The sequence below is a fragment of the Pristiophorus japonicus genome, chromosome 2 (assembly GCF_044704955.1).
Source record: "Pristiophorus japonicus isolate sPriJap1 chromosome 2, sPriJap1.hap1, whole genome shotgun sequence".
Taxonomy (NCBI): domain Eukaryota; kingdom Metazoa; phylum Chordata; class Chondrichthyes; family Pristiophoridae; genus Pristiophorus; species Pristiophorus japonicus.
In genome coordinates this window covers 369,889,577-369,910,608 of record NC_091978.1, presented here as the reverse complement: position 1 = coordinate 369,910,608, position 21,032 = coordinate 369,889,577, and the positions used below count along the sequence as shown (strand labels likewise).

At 47.7% G+C, this 21,032-nt stretch overlaps 1 protein-coding gene across 1 annotated transcript in view; it reads left to right on the top strand.

Annotated features, from left to right (window-relative positions):
* Positions 1 to 16,030: 16,030 nt before the first annotated feature.
* The window catches only part of arhgef38 (Rho guanine nucleotide exchange factor (GEF) 38), a 107,178-nt gene continuing 102,176 nt past the window's right edge, over positions 16,031 to 21,032 (top strand). Inside the window, exon 1 of the mRNA XM_070862543.1 lies at positions 16,031 to 16,235. Coding sequence (XP_070718644.1) covers positions 16,031 to 16,235 — 205 coding nt within the window. The remainder of the gene's footprint in view (positions 16,236 to 21,032) is intronic.

Genomic DNA, 21,032 nt, shown 5'->3' with positions numbered 1-21,032 from the left:
CTCTCGCCTCTGAGGCAGAAGGTTGTGTGTTCAAGTCCTGCTCCAGAGACTTGAGCACATAAATCTAGGCTGACACTCCCAGTGCAGTACTGAGGGAGCGCCGCAATGTCAAAGGGGCAGTACTGAGGGAGCGCTGCACTGTCGGAGGGGCAGTACTGAGGGAGCATCGCACTATCAGACGGGCAGTACTGAGGGAGTGCTACAATGTTGGAGGGGCAGTACCGAGGGAGTATCGCACTGTCGGAGGGGTAGTACTGAGGGAGTGCTGCACTGTCGGAGGGGCAGTACTGAGGGAGTGCTGCACTGTCGGAGGGGCAGTACTGAGTGAGTGTTGCACTGTCGGAGGGGCAGTACTGAGGGAGTGTTGCACTGTCGGAGGGACAGTACTGAGGGAGCGCCGCACTGTCGGAGGGGCAGTACTGAGGAAGTGCAGTACTGTCGGAGGGGAAGTACTGAGGGAGCGCTGCACTGGCAGAGGGCCAGTCGCTGGAGAAATACCACCAACGATGTCTCCGCAAGATCCTGCAAATCCCCTGGGAGGACAGACGCATCAACATTAGCGTCCTCGACCAGGCCAACATCCCCAGCAGTGAAGCACTGACCACACTTGATCAGCTCCGCTGGGCAGGCCACATTGTCTGCACGCCAGACATGAGACTCCCAAAGCAAGCGCTCTACTCAAAACTCCTTCATGGCGAACGAGCCAAAGGCGGGCAGAGGAAACGTTACAAGGACACCCTCAAAGCCTCCCTGATAAAGTGCAACATCCCCACCGACACCTGGGAGTCCCTGGCCAAAGACTGCCCTAAGTGGAGGAAGTGCATCCGGGAGGGCTCTGAGCACCTCGAGTCTCGTCGCCGAGAGCATGCAGAAATCAAGCGCAGGCAGCGGAAGGAGCATGCGGCAAACCAGTCCCACCCTCCCCTTCCCTCAACCACTGTCTGTCCCACCTGTGACAGGGACTGTGGTTCTCATATTCGACTGTTCAGCCACCTAAGGACTCATTTTAAGAGTGAAAGCAAGTCTTCCTCGGTTCTGAGGGACTGCCTATGATGACGACCTAGGGAGCATCGCACTGTCGGAGAGCCAGGACTGGGCGAGTGCCACATGAGACGTTAAACCGAGGCCCCGTCTGTTCTCTCAGGTGGACTTAAAAGATCCCATGGCTACTATTTCGAAGAAGAGCAGGGGTGTCCTGGGACAACATTTATCTCTCAATCAGCATAACAGAAACAGATTATCTGGTCATGATCACATTGACATTTGTGGGAGCTTGCTGTGCACAATTTGACTGCTGCATTTTCCACATTACAACAGTGACTACACTTCAAAAAGTACTTCATTGGCTGTAAAGCGCTTTGAGACATCTGGTGGTCGTGAAAAGTGCTATATGAATGTAAATCATTCTTTCTTCCTCGGCTGTCCCTGCCACCATGACCTTTTCCTGCTGACGAGGGTTGGGTGTGTGACCACAGACGGACCCTTCTCACTCACCCACCCAGGTTCCCAAACTCCCTGTGCGCACTCAGCAGGGATGGGGCACTAGGTGGACCTCCACCCTCACCCCCTGCGCCCCTCAGGATGACCGTCCACCTCCGAGGTGCCTTCTTCTGGAGGGTCTTAATGCTGAGAAGGGCCCAAGGGCACGAGAAAAGGGTCAACGGTTAGCCTGGCACTGACAGGTTGCACGGTAACAAGTAACGGCATTCACAATGGGCATTGATAATTTGGCTGCATGTGAGTTTTTCTGAGGTACACGAACAGGTTCATGAAATTGTTCAGATGAATTCCACTCCCCTCCCCCCACCCCCACCCTGTTAAAATCCTCTCTCTCTCGTTTCCTTTCGCCTTTTGTGTTATTTGGAGGCAAGCTCCTGTAAATCCCCTGGGAGGACAGACGCACCAACATTAGCGTCCTCGACCAGGCCAACAACCCCAGCGTTGAAGCACTGCCCACACTCCACCAGCTCCGCTGGGCAGGCCACATTGTCCACATGCCAGACACGAGACTCCCAAAGCAAGCGCTCTACTCGAAATTCCTTCTCGGTAAACGAGCCAAAGGTGGGCAGAGCAAACGTTACAAGGACACCCTCAAAGCCTCCCTGATAAAGTGCAACATCCCCACCGACATCTGGGAGTCCCTGGCCAAAGACCGCCCTCCGTGGAGGAAGTGGATCCGAGAGGGCGCTGAGCACCTCGAGTCCCAACGCCGAGAGCATGCAGAAACCTGTCCCACCCACCCTTTCCTTCAATGACTATCTGTCCCACCTGTGACAGAGCCTGTGGTTCCCGTATTGGACTGTTCAGCCACCTACACCACACACCCCCAACCCCGCTGTGTAACGATAGGGGTTCCCCACCCCCAGACCACACTTCCCCAACCCCCATCCCCCCTCACCCTCCACCAACCCCAAACCCACCCCCACCCCACAACCCCCCAACCCACACACCCCTACCCCACACACCCCCTACCCCGCCGTGTAATGATAGGGGTTCCCCACCCCCAGCCTACACAGACCCCACCCCACCCCCCAGCCCACATCTCCCTCACTTTCCTGAGGCAGGCAGTCATTTGGTGGGTCAACAAATCTACTGCCAGGATTGAGCAGTGGAACCACATAGAACAGTGTAAGGACACCAGCCTTCCAGAACACAAAGTAAGCAAGTCCAGTAGGTCCCATTGTTACAGTAGGTCCCATTATTACAGCAGGTCCCATTGTTACAGAAGGTCCCATTGTTACAGAAGGTCCCATTATTACAGCAGGTCCCATTATTACAGTAGGTCCCATTGTTACAGCAGGTCCCATTGTTACAGCAGGTCCCATTGTTACAGTAGGTCCCATTGTTACATAGGTCCCATTGTTACATAGGTCCCATTGTTACATAGGTCTCATTGTTACATAGGTCCCATTGTTACAGAAGGTCCCATTGTTACATAGGTCCCATTATTACAGCAGGTCCCATTGTTACAGCAGGTCCCATTGTTACATAGGTCCCATTATTACAGTAGGTCTCATTGTTACATAGGTCCCATTGTTACATAGATCCCATTGTTACAGTAGGGCCCATTGTTACAGAAGGTCCCATTGTTACATAGGTCCCATTGTTACAGAAGGTCCCATTGTTACAGCAGGTCTCATTGTTACATAGGTCCCATTATTACAGTAGGGCCCATTGTTACAGTAGGTCCCATTGTTACATAGGTCCCATTATTACAGTAGGTCCCATTGTTACAGCAGGTCCCATTGTTACATAGGTCCCATTATTACAGTAGGTCTCATTGTTACATAGGTCCCATTGTTACAGTAGGTCCCATTGTTACATAGGTCCCATTATTACAGGAAGTCTCATTGTTACATAGGTCCCATTGTTACAGTAGGTCTCATTGTTACATAGGTCCCATTATTACAGTAGGTCTCATTGTTACATAGGTCCCATTGTTACAGTAGGTCTCATTGTTACATAGGTCCCATTATTACAGTAGGTCCCATTGTTACATAGGTCCCATTGTTACAGCAGGTCCCATTGTTACATAGGTCCCATTGTTACATAGATCCCATTGTTACAGTAGGGCCCATTGTTACATAGGCCCCATTATTACAGCAGGTCCCATTGTTACATAGGTCCCATTATTACAGTAGGTCTCATTGTTACATAGGTCCCATTGTTACAGCAGGTCCCATTGTTACATAGGTCCCATTATTACATAGATCCCATTGTTACAGTAGGGCCCATTGTTACATAGGTCCCATTGTTACATAGATCCCATTGTTACAGTAGGGCCCATTGTTACAGTAGGTCCCATTGTTGCATAGGGCCCATTGTTACATAGGGCCCATTGTTACATAGGTCCCATTGTTACATAGATCCCATTGTTACAGTAGGGCCCATTGTTACATAGGTCCCATTGTTACAGTAGGTCCCATTGTTACATAGGTCCCATTATTACAGTAGGTCCCATTGTTACATAGGTCCCATTATTACATAGGTCCCATTGTTACAGTAGGTCCCATTATTACATAGGTCCCATTGTTACATAGGTCCCATTATTACATAGGTCCCATTGTTACATAGGTCCCATTATTACATAGGTCTCATTGTTACATAGGTCCCATTATTACAGTAGGTCTCATTGTTACAGCAGGTCCCATTGTTACATAGGTCCCATTGTTACATAGGTCCCATTATTACAGTAGGTCTCATTGTTACAGCAGGTCCCATTGTTACATAGGTCCCATTGTTACATAGGTCCCATTATTACAGTAGGTCTCATTGTTACAGTAGGTCTCATTGTTACATAGGTCCCATTATTACATAGGTCTCATTGTTACATAGGTCCCATTATTACATAGGTCTCATTGTTACATAGGTCCCATTATTACATAGGTCTCATTGTTACAGTAGGTCTCATTGTTACATAGGTCCCATTATTACATAGGTCTCATTGTTACAGTAGGTCTCATTGTTACAGTAGGTCCCATTGTTAAAAAGGTCCCATTGTTACATAGGTCTCATTGTTACAGTAGGTCTCATTGTTACATAGGTCCCATTATTACATAGGTCTCATTGTTACATAGGTCCCATTATTACATAGGTCCCATTATTACAGCAGGTCCCATTATTACATAGGTCTCATTGTTACAGTAGGTCTCATTGTTACATAGGTCCCATTATGACATAGGTCTCATTGTTACAGTAGGTCTCATTGTTACAGTAGGTCCCATTGTTACATAGGTCCCATTGTTACAGTAGGTCCCATTGTTACAGCAGGTCCCATTATTACACTAGGTCTCATTGTTACAGTAGGTCCCATTGTTACAGTAGGTCTCATTGTTACAGTAGGTCCCATTGTTACAGTAGGTCTCATTGTTACATAGGTCCCATTGTTACAGCAGGTCCCATTATTACACTAGGTCTCATTGTTACAGTAGGTCCCATTGTTACAGTAGGTCTCATTGTTACAGCGGGTCCCATTGTTACATAGGTCCCATTATTACAGTAGGTCTCATTGTTACAGTAGGTCCCATTGTTACAGAAGGTCCCATTGTTACATAGGTCCCATTGTTACAGTAGGTCTCATTGTTACATAGGTCCCATTATTACAGTCGGTCCCATTGTTACATAGGTCCCATTATTACAGCAGGTCCCATTGTTACATAGGTCCCATTATTACAGTAGGTCTCATTGTTACATAGGTCCCATTATTACAGTAGGTCTCATTGTTACATAGGTCCCATTATTACAGTAGGTCTCATTGTTACATAGGTCCCATTATTACAGTAGGTCTCATTGTTACATAGGTCCCATTATTACAGTAGGTCTCATTGTTACATAGGTCCCATTATTACAGTAGGTCTCATTGTTACATAGGTCCCATTATTACAGTAGGTCCCATTGTTACAGCAGGTCCCATTATTACAGTAGGTCCCATTATTACAGCAGGTCCCATTATTACAGTAGGTCGCATTGTTACATAGGTCCCATTATTACAGTAGGTCCCATTGTTACATAGGTCCCATTGTTACAGAAGGTCCCATTGTTACATAGGTCCCATTGTTACAGCAGGTCTCATTATTACAGTCGGTCCCATTGTTACAGCAGGTCCCATTGTTACATAGGTCCCATTATTACATAGGTCCCATTGTTACATAGGTCCCATTGTTACAGCAGGTCTCATTGTTTCATAGGTCCCATTATTACAGTAGGTCTCATTGTTACATAGGTCCCATTATTACAGTAGGTCTCATTGTTACATAGGTCCCATTATTACAGTAGGTCCCATTGTTACATAGGTCCCATTGTTACAGAAGGTCCCATTGTTACATAGGTCCCATTGTTACAGCAGGTCTCATTATTACAGTCGGTCCCATTGTTACAGCAGGTCCCATTGTTACATAGGTCCCATTGTTACATAGGTCCCATTGTTACAGAAGGTCCCATTGTTACATAGGTCCCATTGTTACAGCAGGTCTCATTATTACAGTCGGTCCCATTGTTACAGCAGGTCCCATTGTTACATAGGTCCCATTGTTACAGAAGGTCCCATTGTTACATAGGTCCCATTGTTACATAGGTCCCATTGTTACATAGGTCCCATTGTTACAGAAGGTCCCATTGTTACATAGGTCCCATTGTTACAGCAGGTCTCATTGTTACATAGGTCCCATTGTTACATAGGTCCCATTATTACAGTCGGTCCCATTGTTACAGCAGGTCCCATTGTTACATAGGTCCCATTGTTACAGCAGGTCCCATTGTTACAGTAGATCCCATTATTACAGTAGGTCTCATTGTTACAGCAGGTCTCATTGTTACATAGGTCTCATTATTACAGTAAGTCTCATTGTTACAGTAGGTCCCATTATTACAGTAGGTCTCATTGTTACAGCAGGTCTCATTGTTACATAGGTCTCATTATTACAGTAGGTTTCATTGTTACAGTAGGTCCCATTATTACAGTAGGTCTCATTGTTACAGTAGGTCTCATTGTTACATAGGTCCCATTATTACAGTAGGTCTCATTGTTACATAGGTCCCATTATTACAGCAGGTCCCATTGTTACATAGGTCCCATTATTACAGCAGGTCCCATTGTTACATAGGTCCCATTGTTACATAGGTCTCATTGTTACATAGGTCTCATTATTACAGTCGGTCCCATTATTACAGTAGGTCCCATTGTTACATAGGTCTCATTGTTACATAGGTCTCATTATTACAGTCGGTCCCATTATTACAGTAGGTCCCATTGTTACATAGGTCCCATTGTTACAGCAGGTCCCATTATTACAGTAGGTCCCATTGTTACAGTAGGTCTCATTGTTACAGTAGGTCCCATTGTTACAGCAGGTCCCATTATTACAGTAGGTCCCATTATTACAGTAGGTCCCATTGTTACAGTAGGTGTCATTGTTACAGTAGGTCCCATTATTACAGTAGGTCCCATTGTTACAGCAGGTCCCATTATTACAGTAGGTCCCATTATTACAGTAGGTCCCATTGTTACAGTAGGTCCCATTGTTACAGTAGCTACTGACCCACATTTGCATGGGTCTCTGCAGTGTTGCTGATTTACTTCGGGTTGGTTCATTTACACTAGAGTTTGGCCAATTGAGAGAGAACGTGCTGATGGCTGCAATCCTCCAGGGTACAAGTGCCTTTTAATAGGAGTTTCCACCTGTATCTTTACCATGACGATGATGAGGGAAGATATGTTTACAGAGATGACTGTAGACAGAAAGGTGCCAATCATTTTATTTCCCATCTCAATCTCTCTTTTGCCTTCACCCAACAGCACAAACATTATGCAAAGTGCAACACTTAACATCTCATTCTCCCCAAACTCGTCTAGACTCTTTGTCAGCTGTGGTATTCCACAGTATTAGATTTCTTATACTCTGTTTTATCCTGGTTATCTTCAATCTTCATAGGCAGTCCTCGGAATAGCGTCCTCGATCAGGCCAACATCCCCAGCATTGAAGCACTGACCACACTCGACCAGCTCCGTTGGGCAGGTGACATTGTTCGCATGCCAGACCCGGGACTCCCAAAGCAAGCACTCTACTCGGAACTCCTTCACGGCACATGAGCCAAAGGTGGGCAGAGGAAACGTTACAAGGACACCCTCAAAGCCTCCCTGATAAAGTGCAACATTCCCACCGACACCTGGGAGTCCCTGGCCAAAGACCGCTCTAAGTGGAGGAAGTGCATCCGGGAGGACGCTGAGCACCTCGAGCCTCATCGCCGAGAGCATGCAGAAACCAAGCGCAGGCAGCGGAAGGAGCGTGCGGCAAACCAGTCCCACCCTCCCTTTCCTTCAACCACTGTCTGTCCCACTTGTGACAGGGACTGTGGCTCTCGTATTGGACTGTTCAGCCACCTAAGGACTCATTTTTAGAGTGGAAGCAAGTTTTCCTATCTTCAAAGAGTTGTGGTGCATCCCGGTCCAACAATGCTTTGAATTTAAAATTCTCATCCTTGTGTTCAAATCCCTCCTTTTCTTCATCTTTCATAGGCAGTCCCTCAAAAGCGAGGAAGACTTGCTTCCACTCTCAAAGTGAGTTCTCAGGTGACTGGACAGTCCCATACAAATCCCTCCATGGCCTTGCCCACTCGCTATCTCTCTAATCTCCTCCAGCCCAACAACCCTCCGAGATTTCTGCGCTACTACAATTCTGGTCTCATGCGCATCTCCAATTTTCATCGCTTCACCATTGGCGGCCTCCTGAGTCCTTTAATGTAGTGAAACGGACCAAGGTGCTTCACAGGAGTTTAATCAGGCAGAAATTGACACCGAGCTAAAGAAGGTGACAGGTGACCAAAAGCTTGGTCAAAGAGGAAGAATTTAAGGAGCGTCTGAAAGGAGGAGAGGTGGAGAGGTTTAGGGATGGAGTATCAGAGCTTGGGGCCCAGGCAGCTGAAGTCACGGCCACCAAAGGTGGAGCGATGGAAATCGGGGGTTGAGCAAGAGGCAGAGATCTTGAGGGCTGCTGTTGTCTTCAGGGATCTGCTGCCCATGTAAGGTCCTTCGCCCCTTTCTCAGATGTTGTTCGGTGACATTGACTGGCTCAATCCAGGCCTCTGCCCCCCCTGAACAGGGAAAATATATCAGGATTGCCGTAATGTCACAGGAGTGTATGGAAATTCAGACCTGCTGCAACATCACCAGGAAGAGGAAAATCCAAGGTTTAAACTGATGATTCATTCATTTGCTTTTAGCTCACGTTATTGATGTGCTCAATATTGTGTTGGTTTAGGATTTAGAAAAAATGAAGTTAGAGCCTTTCCCCACCTCAGGACATCTCAAAGCGCTTTACAGCCAATGAAGTACATTTGGAGTGTAGTCACTGTTGTAATGTGGGAAATGTGGCAGCCAAATTGCGCACAGCAAGCTCCCACACATAGTAATGTGAAAATGACCAGATCATCTGTTTTTTTAGTGATGTTGGTTGAGCGGCGAGAGAATACCTCCGCAGGTCGGGCAGTAAAAGAGCGTACCACAACAACTTCCAGCGCGAGCCGTTCCAAGTGTGCAATGATTTTGCGGTGGGCGACTGGGTGATGTCATCAAAACCCAGGTCGCCGTTTGGAGCGTGGGCAGGAGCATCGGCGGGGCCCAGGTACAGCGGAGGAGCTGGAAGGTCAGGGCGGATGAGCGGCGAGAGATTGTGGCGGAGATGCGGCGAATGTTTGGTGCAGAGGAGTGGCAAGAGATCGTGGCAGAGATTCGGCAAGGGATCATGGCAGACATGCGGTGAATTTTTGGTGCAGAGGAGCGGCGAGAGATCGTGGCGGAGCTGCAGCGAATGAGGGTACAGGGCCCAGGAGAGGAGAGGGCCCAGGGGCAGCACGGACCAGCCCACACTGCGATATGTGAGCACACTAGGTCCGTGCAGCAGAGCTGGTCTCCAGTCGTCCTGGTTAACCCTCGCCACTGGACCAAGACCTCGCTCTGTCAAGCCCGTGTGGTGGCTGGTGTGCAACGGTCACCCCACGTTAAAAAAATCCACCCACAGGCATCTTTCACGCCTGGAGTTCAGGACTGGAACATCGTTCCTTCATTGAAACATCTGTGAACTCATGTGGAAGCAAGTCATCCTCGTTCGAGGGACCGCCTATGATGATGATGACGATGATGATGGTTAAGGGATAAATATCAGTTAGGACACTGAGGATAACTCCCCTGCTCTTCTTCTTCGAAATAGTGCCACAGTACTTTTTATGTCCATTGAGAGGGCATCTCTCATCTTAAAGACAGCACCTCTGACAGTGCGACGCTCCCTCAGTACTGCCCCTCCGACAGTGCAGCACTCCCTCAGTATGGCCCCTCCGGCAGTGCGGCGCTCCCTCAGTATGGCCCCTCCGACAGTATGGCACTCTGTCAGTATTGCCCCTCTGGCAGTGCGGCGTTCCCTCAGTACTGCCCCTTCGACAGTGCGGCACTCCCTCAGTACTGCCCCTTCGACAGTGCGGCACTCCCTCAGTACTGCCCCTTCGACAGTGCGGCACTCCCTCAGTACTGCCCCTCCGGCACCGCCTTCAGTGCATCAGTGCAGCCTTCGGCTGCTTGAGGAAGAGTGTTTGAAGACAAGGACATCAAACCCAGCACCAATCTCATGGTCTACATAGCAGTAGTGATACAGCCGGTACCTCAAAGCATTGGAGAAGTACCACCAACGCTGCATCCGCAAGATCCTGCACATCCACTGGAAGGTCAGATGCACCAACGTCCGTGTTCTCGATCAGGCCAACATCCCCAGCATCCAAGCACTGACCACACTCGACCACCTCCGTTGGGCGGGCCACATCGTCTGCACACCCGAGACAAGAATCCCAAAGCAAGTGCTCTACTCGGAGCTCCTACACGGCAAGCGAGCCCCAGATGGGTAGAGAAAATGCTTCAAAGACACCCTCAAAGCCTCCTTTAGAAAATATAACAATCCCACCGACTCTTGGGAATCCCTGGCCCAAGGCCGCTCAAAGTGGAGGAGGAATGTCCGAGAAGGCGCCGAACATAGAAACATAGAAACGTAGAAAGTCGATGCAGGAGTAGGCCATTCGGCCTTCGAGCCTACATCACCATTCAATATGATCATGGCTGATCATGCAACTTCAGTACCCCATTCCTGCTTTCTCTCCATACCCCTTCATCCCTTTAGCTGTAAGGGCCACATCTAACTCCCTTTTGAATATATCTAACGAACTGGCCTCACAACTCTCTGTGGTAGAGAATTCCACAGGTTCACAATTCTCTGAGTGAAGAAGTTTCTCCTCATCTCAGTCCTAAATGGCTTACCCCTTATCCTTAAGACTGTGACCCCTGGTTCTGGACTTCCCCAACATCGGGAACATTCTTCCTGCATCTAACCTGTCCAATCCCGTCAGAATTTTGTATGTTTCTATGAGATCCCCTCTCATTCTATCGAGTGGAGGGTAGCCAATGTAACCCCACTTTTTAAAAAAGGAGGGAGAGAGAAAACAGGGAATTATAGACCGGTCAGCCTGACATCGGTAGTGGGTAAAATGATGGTATCAATTATTAAGAATGTCATAGCAGCGCATTTGGAAAGAGGTGACATGATAGGTCCAAGTCAGCATGGATTTGTGAAAGGGAAATCATGCTTGACAAATCTTCTGGAATTTTTTGAGGATGTTTCCAGTAGAGTGGACAAGGGAGAACCAGTTGATGTGGTATATTTGGACTTTCAGAAGGCTTTCGACAAGGTCCCACACAAGAGATTAATGTGCAAAGTTAAAGCACATGGGATTGGGGGTAGTGTGCTGACATGGATTGAGAACTGGTTGTCAGACAGGAAGCAAAGAGTAGGAGTAAATGGGGACTTTTCAGAATGGCAGGCAGTGACTAGTGGGGTACCGCAAGGTTCTGTGCGGGGGCCCCAGCTGTTTACACTGTACATTAATGATTTAGACGAGGGGATTAAATGTAGTATCTCCAAATTTGTGGATGACACTAAGTTGGGTGGCAGTGTGAGCTGCGAGGAGGATGCTATGAGGTTGCAGAGCGACTTGGATAGGTTAGGTGAGTGGGCAAATGCATGGCAGATGAAGTATAATGTGGATAAATGTGAGGTTATCCACTTTGGTGGTAAAAACAGAGAGACAGACTATTATCTGAATGGTGACAGATTAGGAAAAGGGGAGGTGCAACGAGACCTGGGTGTCATGGTACATCAGTCATTGAAGGTTGGCATGCAAGTACAGCAGACGGTTAAGAAAGCAAATGGCATGTTGGCCTTCATAGCGAGGGGATTTGAGTACAGGGGCAGGGAGGTGTTGCTACAGTTGTACAGGGCCTTGGTGAGGCCACACCTGGAGTATTGTGTACAGTTTTGGTCTCCTAACCTGAGGAAGGACATTCTTGCTATTGAGGGAGTGCAGCGAAGGTTCACCAGACTGATTCCCGGGATGGCGGGACTGACCTATCAAGAAAAACTGGATCAACTGGGCTTGTATTCACTGGAGTTCAGAAGAATGAGAGGGGACCTCATAGAAACGTTTAAAATTCTGATGGGTTTAGACAGGTTAGATGCAGGAAGAATGTTCCCAATGTTGGGGAAGTCCAGAACCAGGAGTCACAGTCTAAGGATAAGGGGTAAGCCATTTAGGACCGAGATGAGGAGAAACTTCTTCACCCAGAGAGTGGTGAACCTGTGGAATTCTCTACCACAGAAAGTTGTTGAGGCCAATTCACTAAATATATTCAAAAAGGAGTTAGATGAAGTCCTTACTGCTAGGGGGATCAAGGGGTATGGTGAGAAAGCAGGAATGGGGTACTGAAGTTGCATGTTCAGCCATGAACTCATTGAATGGCAATGCAGGCTAGAAAGGCCGAATGGCCTACTCCTGCACCTATTTTCTATGTTTCTATGTTTCTATGTTTCTATTCTTCTAAATTCCAGTGAATATAAGCCTAGTCGATCCAGTCTTTCTTCATATGTCAGTCCTGCCATTCCGGGAATCAGTCTGCTGCACCTTCGCTGCACTCCCTCAATAGCAAGAATGTCCTTCCTCAGATTAGGAGACCAAAACTGCACACAATACTCAAGGTGTGGTATCACCAAGGCCCTGTACAACTGCAGTAAGACCTCCCTGCCCCTGTACTCAAATCCCCTCGCTATGAAGGCCAACATGCCATTTGCCTTCTTTACTGCCTGCTGTACCTGCATGCCAACTTTCAATGACTGATGTACCATGACACCCAGGTCTCGTTGCACCTCCCCTTTTCCTAATCTCGAGTCTCTTCGTCGGGAGCACGCGGAAGTCAAGCGCAAACAGCGGAAGGAGCGCATGGCAACCCAAGCACCCCACCCACCCTTCCCTCCAACCACCGTCTGCCCCACCTGAGACAGAGACTGTAGGTCCCACATTGGTCTCATCAGTCACCTTAGAACTCATAGTGTGGAAGCAAGTCATCCTCGACTCCGGGGGACTGTCTAAGAAAAAGTATGAGACTCTCTCCCTTCCCTCAGGAAGGGACGTCTCATACTGCTTGGGTTTGACATGGCATGCAGTATAACACCAGTCACTCCGAGTTTAAAACAATAACTTGCATTTATGCAACAATCTTAATGTAGTAAAACATTCAAGACGCTTACTGAAAGAAAAACTTTGCGGGGGAGTTTTCCCAGCATCCTGGGCCAATATTTAACCCTCAATCAACATCACGAAAACAGATTATCTGGTCATTATCACATTGTTGTTTAGTGGGAGTTTGCTGTGCACAAATTGGATGCTGAGTTTCCCACATTACAACAGTGACTTCACTCCAAAAAGTACTTCATTGGCTGTAAAGCACTTTGGGATATCAGGTGGTCGTGAAAGGCGCTATATAGAAAGAAAAGAAAGACTTGAATTTATATAGCGCCTTTCACACCCTCTGGACATCTCAAAGTGCTATTCAGCCAATGAAGTACTTTCAGAAGTGTAGTCGCTTTTGTAATAAGAACATAAGAACATAAGAAATAGGAACAGGAGTAGGCCATATGGCCCCTCGAGCCTGCTCCACCATTTAAGATGATCATGATCCGATCATGGACTCAGCTCCACTTCCCCGCCCGCTCTCCATAACCCCTTATCCCCTTATCGTTTAAGAAACTGTCTATTTCTGTCTTAAATTTATTTAATGTCCCAGCTTCCAAAGCTCTCTGAGGCAGTGAATTCCACAGATTTACAACCCTCTGAGAGAAGACATGTCTCCTCCTTTCAGTTTTAAATGGGCAGTCCCTTATTCTAAGACCATGCCCCCTAGTTCTAGTCTCCCCTATCAGTGGAAACATCCTCTCTGCATCCACCTTGTCAAGCCCCCTCATAATCTTATACGTTTCGATAAGATCACTTCTCATTCTTCTGAACTCCAATGAGTAGAGGCCCAACCTACTCAACCTTTCCTCATAAGTCAACCCCCTCATCCCCAGAATCAACCTAGTGAACCTTCTCTGAACTGTCTCCAAAGCAAGTATATCCTTTGGTAAATATGGAAACCAAAACTGCATGCAGTACTCCAGGTGTGGCCTCACCAATACCCTGTGTAACTGTAGCAAGACTTCCCTGCTTTTATACTCCATCCCCTTTGCAATTAAGACCAAGATGTAGGAAGATGTAGGTAATGTAGGAAACACACATTTGCGCACAGCAGCAATGTGATAATGACCAGATAATCTGTTTTCTGTTATATGGATTGAGGGATAAATATTGGCCCCAGGACACCGGGGATAACTCTCCTGCTCTTCTTCAAAATAATGCCATGGAACCTGAGAGAGCAGATGGGGCCTCGATTTAACGTCTCATCCGAAAGACGCCACCTCCGACAATGCAGCGCTCCCTCAGTACTGCCCCTCCGACAGTGCAGCCCTCCCTCAGCAATGCACTGGGAGTGTCAGCCTGGATTTATGTGCTCAAGTACCTGGAGTGGGACTTGAATTCCCAACCTTCTGACTCTTCTGACATATAAAAGCAAATCTTTCTTTATTTTTTTTTTATAACTACCTCAGGTCGTCCCAATGCGTTTTACAGTCAATTAAATACTTTGAGTCAGGCAGCATCTGTGGAGAGAGAAACAGAGTTAACGTTTCAGGTCAATGGAAAAAGTTAGAGATGTAACAGGTTTATAAGCAAGTGTAGGAGGCAGGGAAAGGGGGAGAGAAGGAAAGAACAAAAGGGAAGGTCTGTGTTCTTTCCTCCACTCCGCACTTTCCCTGTCCCATGCACGTGTTTAAATCCTGTTATAACTTTTTCCACTTCTGACAAAAGGTCATCGACCTGAAACATTAACTCTGTTTCTCTCTCCACAGATGCTGCCTGACCTGCTGAGTATTTTCAGTATTCTCTGTTCTTATTTTAGATTTCCATTAACTGAAGTATTTTGCTTTTCGAAGTTGTTATGTAGGAAAAGGTGCTTAGAGGGTTTCCTGGAAGCCCAATTACTTTTTAAACCTATAGAAGCTTGATGTACTTGTTTAGAGAGTAGGTCATACTCATGACTACACTCTCCAGGTATATGCAGGTAGATATTCCAATTAGAGGGCATCACATTTAAGTGCTTTAGCTCACTCGCACTACGCCCTTGCACTAATTCTACAGTTTACTTATGTGACTGTTAACAACAGCAACCTGTATTTATATAGCACCTTTAAATTAATAAAAAAATCCCAAGGCGCTTCACAGGAACATAATGAGCCACAAATTTGACACTGAGCCACATAAGGAGATGTTAGGACATGTGGCCAGAAGCTTGATCACAGAGGTAGGTTTTAGGGAGCGTCTTAAAGGAGGAAATAGAGGTGGAGAGGCGGAGAGGTTTAGGGAGGGAGTTCCAGATCTTTTTTAAGTTTTCTAACACATCACATCAATGAGCTGTGAAGCAGTTCCTGAATGTTTGAATGTTTCGAATTTATAGAATCATAGAATGATACAGCACAGGAGGAGACCATTGGGCCCATCGAGCCTGTGCCGGCTTTGTGACAGAGCGATCCAATCAGTCCCACTCCCCCCTGCTCTTTCCCCATAGTCTTGCAGTTTTTTTCCTTTTCCAGTATTTATCCAATTCCCGGTTTGAAAGTCACTATTGAATCTGCTCCCACCGCCCTTTCAGGCAGCGCGTTCCCGATCACAACAACTCGCTGCGTAAAAACATTCTCCTCATCTCCCCCTCGGGTTCTTTTGCCAATCGCCTTAAATCTGTGTCCCTCTGGTTACCGACCCTCCTGCCCCTGGGAACAGTTTCTCCTTATTTACTCGATCATAATTTGGCTTTATTTAAAATCCTTCATTATTTTGAACACCTCTAGCTCAGAGCTTTTTGTAAGTACACATTTAAATGCAGCACACGGGTCTAATACACAAATTCAAGTTTGCAAAAGGCGAGTGTGCCTGTATTGCAGCAACAGGTAGCGAGGCAGCGAGTTGTTGGAGTTTGCCCAGACTGCGTGTGCAGGTGGGCACTGGGAGGAGCCTGGGACAGGTACACAGTCCGGGCTCTCTCATTCACTCCTCACTCAGCGGCTGCAAGGCGATGGACGGCAGGGACACTGCCGGCGCTCCCGGGACCGGGGCCAAGCGCAGGAACCTCGGCTTCTTCAAACCCAGGCTCTACATCCTGGAGCGGCGCCGCACCGACACCATCATCGCCGAGAGTGCGGGGCCAGCGGAGGATGACAAGAGCAGCAACCTGCGGAGGAGCCAGTCTGACCGCACAGAGTACAGCCTCAAGCTGAAAGGTGAGCGGGGTGGGGGGAGAGCGAGAGAGAGGGGGAGGGAAGGAGAAGGGGAGAGAGAGAGAGAGAGAGAGCAGGAGAAGGGGGGAGAGAGAGAGAGAGAGCAGGAGAAGGGGAGGGAAGGAGAAGGGGAGAGAGAGAGAGAGAGAGAGAGAGCAGGAGAAGGGGAAGGGGAGAGAGAGAGAGAGCAGGAGAAGGGGAGAGAGAGAGGGAGGGAGAGAGCAGGAGAAGGGGAGAGACAAGGGGAGGGAGAGAGAGAGAGAGAGAGCAGGAGAAGGGGAGAGAGAGAGGGGAGGGAGAGAGAGAGGGAAGGAGAAGGGAAGGGAAAGAGAGAGGGAAGAAGTGGGGGGAGGAGAGAGGGGAAGAAGGGGGGATAGAGAAGGGGAGAGTGGGAGGGGAGGGAGGAGTGTGAGAATTAGGGAGGAAGGGAAGAGAATGGAAGGACAGATGGAGAGGAGGAGGAAAGGGGAGAGAGGAGATAGGGGTGGAGGAGGGGAAGGGGTGAAGGAGGAGAGAGAGGAGTGGAGAGGGAGCGAGGAAGGAGAGAGTGAGGGAGAGTAGATGGAAGAGGGGAAGAAGGAAGGGGAGAGTAGATGGAAGAGGGGAAAAGGAAGAGGAGAGAGATGGAGGGAATGAGGAAGGGAGGAGGGAGAGTGGGAAGGAAAGAGATGGGGAGAGGTGGGGAAGGAGAGAGTAGGTCAAGCCTAGGATTTGAGCCCTTGATGGAAGCTGACACTATGGGAGGGGGCTACACTGACCCCAGACGCTTGGAATAATGTTAAACTTCTGGATCTGCCAGCTCTTCGGTTATCTAACACGCCTGATTCTTGTTACACTGATGTCGATGGAATGAGTTGGGTGGGTTGTAGAGTGGGGATGGGCTCTGCCCAGTTATTGCCCAGGTGGAGATATTAAAACCAACCCCAGCTGTACTTTGGGTGAGACGTAGGAAAGTACAGGACTGGGTAAGACTGTTGTGGAATGTCCTAACTCGCACCGAGTCCCGCTCACTGCCCCGTGTCCTAACTCGCACCGAGACCCGCTCATCCATCACCCCCTGTGCTCGCTGCCCCGTGTCCTAACTCGCACCAAATCTCGCTCACTCATCACCCCCTGTGCTCACTGCCCCGTGTCCTAACTCGCACCGAGTCCCGCTCACTGCCCCGTGTCCTAACTCGCACCAAGACCCGCTCACCCATCACCCCCTGTGCTCGCTGCCCCGTGTCCTAACTCGCACCAAGTCCCCTCACTCATCACACCCTGTGCTCGCTGACCTACGTTGGCTCCCGGTCCGGCAACACCTCGATTTCAAAATTCTCATCCATATTTTCAATTCCCTCTCTGGCCTCGCCCTCCCTATCTCTCTGACCTCCTCCAGCCCCACAACCCCCGGGATGTCTGGCTCCTCCAATTCTGCCCTCTTGTGCATCCCTGATTTCCATCGTTTCACCATTGGCAGCCATGGCTTCAGCTGCCCGGGCCCCAAGCTCTGGAATTCCCTCCCTAAACCTCGCCGCCTCTCTCTCCTTTAAGACGCTCCGTATAATCTACCTCTTTGACCAAGGTCACTTGTCCTAATATCTCTTTACGTGGCTGAGTGTCAGATTTGTGTCTGATTATGATCCTGTGAAGCACCTGGGGACGTTTTACTATGTTAAAGGTGCTACATAGCAAGTTGTTGTCTGTCGTCTAGATCCCTGTTACAGCGGGACACCCCTGTCCGTCTGTTTAAAGCAGATATATAAGGTCTTACGCAGCACTGCTGAAGAACAAGGAGTTCAATCAGCATCTTGGCCAACATTCCTGCACATGCCAAAAAAAATCAATTAGCTGGCCATGTATCTTGTGTATTTGTGGTAAACTGGATTGGACATCACCATAATCCAGGTCGGTGATTGGAGCATGGGCAAGTACAGCAGGAGCAGCAAGGTCGGGGCGAAGGAGCGGCGAGAGATTGCAGAGCCATGTGATCGGGGCCCAGAAGAGCCGAGGGCCCAGGGGCAACATGGGCCAGCCCACACTGCGATAGGTGTGCGTACTAGGTCCGTGCTGCAGAGCAGGTCTCCAGTCATCCTGGTTAATCCTTGCCACTGGACAAGACCTAGCTCTGTCAAGCCCGTGTGCAACGGCCATCACACATTTAAAAAAATCCACGCATCTTCCACCCTTCAGGATGTAGTTTGGAATCTAGATTATTAGGTCCTTCATTGAAACACCTGGGCACTCATCATTTTTAGGTGTGGACGCAAGTCATCCTCAATACGAGGGTCGCCTAAGAAATAGTAGTATTTGTGGGACCTTGGTGATTGCGTTTCAGAAATAATTCATTGGTGATGAAGTTCTCTAGTTGTAACGAGGCAGTATATAAATGCAAAAAGCAAAATACTGCGGACGCTGGAAATTTGAAATAAAAACAGAACATGCTGGAAACACTCAGCGGGTCGGGCAGCATCTGCGGAGAGAGAAACAGAGTTAACATTTCAGGTCACTGACCCTTTGTCAGAACTGGAAAAAGTTGAGATGTAACAGATTTTTAAGCAAGTACAGAGGCAGGGAAAGGGGGGAGGGGAGGAAAGAACAAAAGGGAAGGTCTGTGATGGGTATATAAATGCAAGTTGTTTTTGAAAATATATATATATTTGAATTTATATTATTGAAAAGATGCTCTTTAATAAAGGTGCAATCTACAGCCATTGTTGGTTTCATTGGACCTTCCCTACAGTGTACAAGGATCTCTGAAGGCAGGGCAGTATTTGCATTTATTAATGGTCAGTTATATATTTTCTAAATTTATTTGCCCTGGTGTTGAATCTTAAACTTGAGTTTTGAAAACCTCAAATCATTTCTTTACAATTATTTGGTGCTTAAATTTGTGAAAGTGGTTAAGGGTTCAGGGTCGTCATCCCTGAGGTGTGGCTGACCTTGATGGCCCACGCATATTTACTCTACGTATTCCTGTTTGAATGTCGAGGGTTTCAATGCTGCCCAGCAGCAGTGAAATGAAGCCCTGTCTCTCTGAGCTGTGAGCAGCCTGTAAAGTAGTTTCAGTTATTCGTTGGATCCAGTCATTCTTTTTTTCACCCTCCAGGATAGCTGTCAGCTGGATTTCTACAAGTGCATAGAGCGGTGATTCTGTGCTGTGTTAGCCAGGTTATCTACAGGCGCAACAGAGGGTTAAGCATGAGCTCATGCCCGGTTGAGTCATTGTGTAATCAGAGCCTTGGCATATCCCATATCATATGCATATTCTGATCCACCTGAGGCAACAGGTGCATAGCTGAGAACATGATGTAATGTGTTAACAGTTCACAGCAAACAGGTGAGTACTGCATTCTCCAAAGCCAAAGGACATCTGACTGAGAAAACAGTAAAATCCAGGACTTAATCCACAAGCAGCACTGAAATTTTAAAATAATAAAGTGCTTCAATTATTCTAAAGGCGAATTTCCCTATGCTTTCCAGGTGAATGTTCAGGTCATTATTTTGTTTTATAACGGGGTCAGTTGCTAAGTTTTAAACTTAAGAACTTTTAAAAATGTAACTTTTTATTCTTAATAATGTGAATGCAAGAGATGTTCATGTTTGGAATCATGCCCAGCTCAAAAAGTATCGGTAAAAGCAACAAAGCGACCCGCCGTGAATCAATCCAAATTGTTCAACCAAAGTAACAGCCGTACCTGCTAGTCAAGGTGACCTGTGTGGGTGATCTGCAGCCCAGCTACTGCTCACAGGGTATATCTTATCATCTGTCACATGCTGGGAAGATCCAGTTCATTGTACTCCCTGCGATTCCCCCCCTGGGAGCACACAAACCAACCTGATAAAATAAAAGAAACTTGCTAGAACTAAAATCAAATGAGACTACATTCCAATAACAATGTGTATTTATATAGCGCCTTTAACGTGGTGAAACGTCCCACAGGAGCGATTATCAAACAAATTTTTGGCACTGGACCATGTGATATTTTGGACATGTGAGCAAAGGCTTGGTCAAAGAGGTAGGCTTTAAGAGTGTGTTAAAGGTGGAGTGAGCCAAGAGGTTTAGGGAGGGAATTCCAGAGCTTGGGGCCCAGGCAGCTGAAGGCACAGCCAACAATGGTGGAGCGATGGAAATTGGGGATACGCAAGTGGCCAGAATTGGAGGAGAGCAGAGATTTTGGATGATTGTAGGGCTGGAAGAGGTTACAGAGATGGGGAGGGATTTGGAAAAAAAAGGATGGGAATTTTAAAATCGAGGCATTAAGAATATAAGAAATAGGATCAGGAGTCGGCCATTTGGCCCCACGAGCCTGCTCCACCATTCAATAAGATCATGGCTGATCTGATCATGGACTCAGCTCCACTTCCCTGCCCGCTCCCTATAACCCTTTACTCCCTTATCGCTCAAAAATCTGTCCATCTCCGCCTTAAATATATTCAATGACCCAGCCTCCACAGCTCTCTGGGGCAGAGAATTCCACAGATTTACAACCCTCAGAGAAGAAATTCCTCCTCATCTCAGTTTTAAAATGGGCGGCCCCTTATTCTGAGACTATGCCCCCTAGTTTTAGTTTCCTCTATCAGTGGAAATATCCTCACTGCATCCACCTTGTCGAGCTCCCTCACTATCTTATATGTTTCGATAAGATTACCTCACATTCTTCTGAACTCCAATGAGTATAGGCCCACCCTACTCAACCTATCTTCATAAGTCAACCCCCTCATCCCTGGAATCAACCTAGTGAACCTTCTCTAAACAGCCTCTAATGCATTGCCAGACCGGGAGCCAATGTAAGTCAGTGAGCACAGGGGTTGACTGGT